The sequence below is a fragment of the Engraulis encrasicolus genome, unplaced genomic scaffold (assembly GCF_034702125.1).
Source record: "Engraulis encrasicolus isolate BLACKSEA-1 unplaced genomic scaffold, IST_EnEncr_1.0 scaffold_40_np1212, whole genome shotgun sequence".
NCBI classification, from domain to species: domain Eukaryota; kingdom Metazoa; phylum Chordata; class Actinopteri; order Clupeiformes; family Engraulidae; genus Engraulis; species Engraulis encrasicolus.
In genome coordinates, this window is record NW_026945709.1 from 641,967 (window position 1) to 646,966 (window position 5,000).

The 5,000-nt window shown below is 45.7% G+C and overlaps 1 protein-coding gene across 1 annotated transcript in view; it reads right to left on the reverse strand.

Moving 5' to 3' along the window:
* Positions 1-5,000, reverse strand: part of LOC134443958 (chorion class high-cysteine HCA protein 12-like) — a 33,785-nt gene that overhangs the window by 22,078 nt on the left and 6,707 nt on the right. The window contains exon 4 of the mRNA XM_063193465.1: positions 3,546-3,627. Within this exon, the coding sequence (XP_063049535.1) occupies positions 3,546-3,627 (82 nt within the window). The remainder of the gene's footprint in view (positions 1-3,545; positions 3,628-5,000) is intronic.

Consider the following 5,000-nt stretch of genomic DNA (forward strand, 5'->3'; position numbering starts at 1 on the left):
TCACAGAAGCCCAATCCATTGATACTTTTAAACCTCTTTACTTTCACTTGTTGCTGTCCATTTCATCGTCTGTCTGCTACAGACACACAAAATAATAACTGCATTCCGGCTCCTGACAGAAACCCATTTCCTTTTTATTTCAGTTCTAAGAATTTTCTGTGTCTAATGTCCTACTCCCGCACTCCACTTGGATGAGTTTTTGTCAATGTGTGTACGATGGCACCTCCCAACCAAGAAAATGGGCAAAGCAGCCTTGTCATACTATGAACCGAAAAGATGGAACGCCCTTCCGTAACATATAAAAGAGCGCCAATCCTTTATCACTTTGAAAACAGCGACTGAGACCCTCTTCTGTTAACTCTCCCCACTTGCCCATTGCCCCACTCCCCACCACCCATCTGATGGACTCTCTGATGCAGGCACACAAAATAATATCAATATGGTGGCTACTGACAGGAACCCATTTCCTTTGGATTTCTGTTCTAAGAATTTTCACTGTCTCCTGCACTCCACTGGGCTGTTTGTTTGGATGTGTGAAATGGCAACCTCCACCATAGAAAATCGGCGAAGCAGCCTTCTCATACTATAGAATCCACCTTTGGGTAAAAAATAAAAGTCATCTAATCTAATAAACCTAAAAGGTGAAGGATCCTGCCGAAACATATCAGAGAAACCAAATACTTTGAAACTTTGTAACTTTCAAAACAGCAACTGAAAGCATGCCTTTTTACTCTCCCCACTCATAACTGCCCCATCTCATGGACCATCTACTGCAGAGACAAAAAAGTTATTACAACAAAGCCCATTTTCTTTTTAGTCCTCTCCTATAAATTGGCAGTGTCTGTTGGCAGTCCCACTCCTGCATCGTGCTTGTGTGTGACTGTCGGAGCTGGCCCTTGTCTAGCCGTGCTCTGTTGTGATGAAATTGACCATTCTGTTTATAGCACGTCTGCGCCAGTGTGCAGCGGTAACCAAAATTGTTGGAACCGATAGTGCTGGTGTGTGGAGGCATTAAGGCTTTTTCTTTTTCTTTATCTCTGTGGTGATTAAGTTGAACTTTGAATAATTTTGAAGGCTTTCATATGGAAGACTGAAAGCAAAAGCCCACCTGGGAATCTCCTGTTATCATTGTGACACATCACTCCTCAACACGCAGAAATTGCATTTATACCTCACCCGTGCAAAGGGGCAGCCCCAAATGGCATCTGAAGGGAACAGTGAGGCGGGAGGGTACCATGCTTATGGTTCTTCAGTCATGGAGGAGGATGGGGAGAGCACAGATTAATTACTCCCCCCCATGCCTTTGGAATAGTGGATATTGGCACTCGAATTGGTGAATTGGTTGTTTTGGAAGGCAGCTGTCAGCAGGAAGGACATCTTCCTCTCTCTCTCTCCCTCTCTCTCCCTCTCTCTAATACACACAGATACAAAGTGTGTGTCTGTGTGCCCATGTTTGTGAATGTGTTTGTGTATGTATGTACAGTATATGCTTTTCAGAAAGGGAGCCTCCACACTTCCACACACTGTGTGTGTGTGTGTGTGTGTGTGTGTGTGTGTGTGTGTGTGTGTGTGTGTGTGTGTGTGTGTGTGTGTGTGTGTGTGTGTGTGTGTGTGTGTGTGTGTGTGTGTGTGTGTGTGTGTGTGTGTGTGTGTGTGTGTGTGTGTTTATGTGTGTTTATGTGTGTGTGTGTGCATGAGTTGTATGCTTTGTATGTGTGACAGTGTGCTTCCAAACAGCACTTTTGGAGTATAGTCGAGTCTCGCCCCCTTAAATGTCAGCAGAGTTGCTGTTGCTGTAGCTGCTGCTGCTGCTGCTCCGGTTGCTGTCTCGACTCCCTGCTCTTGTCTGCGAATCTTTTATCTCTTTAAGTGTCTAAACTGTCAACAGACACACACACACACACACACACACACACACACACACACACACACACACACACACACACACACACACACACACACACACACACACACACACACACACACACACTCTCTCTCTCTCTCTCTCTCTCTCTCTCTCTCTCTATCTCTCTCTCTCTCTCTCTCTCTCTCTCTCTCTCTCTCTCTCTCTCTCTCTCACTATGTCTCCTCTTGTGGATAAGCTTTTGAATAATTCATCTGGTGTTGGCTGCAAAAATACGAAGATAAGAGATAAATACAATTAATAAAATAGAGGTGTGAGTGAGGAACTGTGTCTTGTGTGGGCGGCTAACACGCGTTTGCCTCATCTCAAAAGCATCACCTACTCAACTGTGGTTGACCTTCTTTAACCGAGACAGTTTTTTAGTTTGTCTGCTGCTGCTACTGTCAGAGCTGTTACCACTGTTACTGGATCAGTCTGTATTCCTGGATTCAGCCTTTTCCTCTGATGTGATGTATCCGCTTTAGTTCCAGGTACCTTATGCAGACATGTTCAGTTGGCTATATCTATACCCTGACATTTCCAAACATTTCTTTTTTTCTCCTCTGACTGTCTCCCTACCTGCTTTTATAATTTCACTCTTTTGTGGTGATATTATTTAAGAGGGGACGAATTGAACCCCCCTCCCCCCAATCTTTTCTCTCTCTCTCTCTCTCTCTCTCTCTCTCTCTCTCTCTCTCTCTCTCTCTCTCTCTCTCTCTCTCTCTCTCTCTCTCTCTCTGCCCCAAAAGCTGTTGTTGCCGTGGTCAGAGTGTTTCAGTTCAAAGCTGGGTGCAACAGACTGGTTTATAAGAAGAGATAATGGATGTATGAATGCTTTGGGCCTCCGCACATCATCTCCGACAAAGTGCTGAGGACTTTCGCTTCTGACAGAATTCCGACCCCCACATTTCACACGATTTCACACGAACATAGCATTGATAGTCAGTTGGCGGCTCAGACAATATAGAACTCGTCTCTAATCGCTAGCCAACATCCGCAAATGTCCATGGACATCGGCGCCAGTGTGCAGAGTTCTATTGAAAACAATGGAATGGAACTTTTGTGGAGCAGTGCTCAGCACTTTGTCGGAGACGATGTGCAGAGGCCCTTAGTGTTACCCAATGGCATGAGCTGGTTGATGGCTGTGGGAGCAGAATTCTTAGAAATGCTGCAGTCACAGTCTATTGCTTTTACTCTTATTGTACGTTATGAGTGTAAAAGCTAATGTAATGCTGAAGTCAGTATTTCCATTCATTAAATGAGCGTCATATTCTCTCTGTTCTCTTCTCTTCTCAAGTGCAAGTGTAAGTGCTTTATTGTCACATACAGTACATTGTTCCTTTCTGCATATAAAATATAAAATATATATATAAAAATATAAAATATATCTTTCTCTCTCACATATGTATCCCTCCGTCCTCTCTCTGTCCCTCTTACAACACAAGTGGGCGTCTGGTTCTATTTCTAGGTCGCCCTCCTCTTGCTCTCTGCCACCTGGTCAGCTCCTGTTTCATTGTACTCAGCAGCTATTATTACATCCCCACTACAGACACATCCATACACACATACAGTACACACATAGCCAGTACCAGATACACACAGACGGGCACGCACACGCACACACGCACACACATACACACCCACACACACACACACACACACACACACACACACACACACACACACACACACACACACACACACACACACACACACACACACAGCTTAAGCAACCGGCTGAGTCTTGCCTCCCTATGTGGCTTTGCTCGGGGCAATTTGCTCAGTGCGCTGCATGACTCAGGATGGAAGCCAGCACACTGTATTGTCATCTCAGCATCCCTGTGTGTGTGTGTGTGTGTGTGTCCGTGCATGTGTGTGTGTGTGTGTTGTGTGTGCGTGCGTGCCTGTGTGCACATGTGCGCACGTGTGTGCGTGTGTGCAGGTGTCCGTGCGTGCATGTGTCCGTGTGTGCGTTCCTGTGTGTGTGTGTCCAGCTGTCCACTGGAGCTAGTGCCAACCCTCAGTGTCCCTCTACACAGGTCAAGTCACAGGGCAGAACACGGTCAAAACTGGAACAAGAGAGGGAGAGAGAGGGAGAAGGGGATGGAGGCAGAAGGGTAAAGGGGAGGAGAAGAGAGAGTGAGGGAGTTGGGAGAGAAAGAGAGAAGAGGAGAGGAGAGGGGGTGGCAGAGAGAAGAGAGAGAGATAGAGAGATAGGGAGAAGGAAGAAGGAAAAAGAAGGAAAAAGAGGGGAGATGAGGTGTAGTGAAGAAAGGAGAGACGGAATAAGTAGAAGAGAAGATGACACAGGGAGTCTGCTAATGACTGAGAGGATGAGATAAGGAGACAACAAATTAGTCAACGAGGAGCAAATCTACATCTTTCCTTTTCATTTCATTTCTCTCAGGTGTAACAAAATGAGGAATCAGCTGGAAGAATAATGACTGGATTTAGAAAGTGTAAGATGGAGGAGGGAGAGAGGGAGATAAAGAGAGAGGAGAAGAAGAGCAGGAGGGATGACTGATTAACATGGGGGAGGAGATGAGGTTGGGGTTAGAGTTACTTTTATGAATGAGGGGAGGTCAATCATGCCAGGCTACACCAATAAGATTGCAGGAGACAGTGGGGTGGGACATTTCCCCTGGGTTCGTATTACTGGAGGACTTCTTGATCTGTTTGTGGCAAAGAAAGAAAGAAAGAAAGAAAGAAAGAAAGAAAGAAAGAAAGAAAGAAAGAAAGAAAGAAAGAAAGAAAGAAAGAAAGAAAGAAAGAAAGAAAGAAAGAAAGAAAGAAAGAAAAGGGCCCGGGACAAGTGACCCATTTGTCCACCCCTGTCAGCTTCCCTGGAAAAGAGAGGAGGCTTTCTGAGGTGCAGCAAAGTAATGACCTACAGTGACTCAAATGGCATTTTGTCAGAGAACTCGCCTCTCCCCCCCCCCCCCCCCTCTCTCTCTCTCTCTCTCTCTCTCTCTCTCTCTCTCTCTCTCTCTCTCTCTCTCTCTCTCTCTCTCTCTCTCTCTCTCTCTCTCTCTCTCTCCTGTCCTCCTCCACATTAATTGCCTTCAGGATGGGTTAGCTGGGTGGCTGCTTTTCTGCT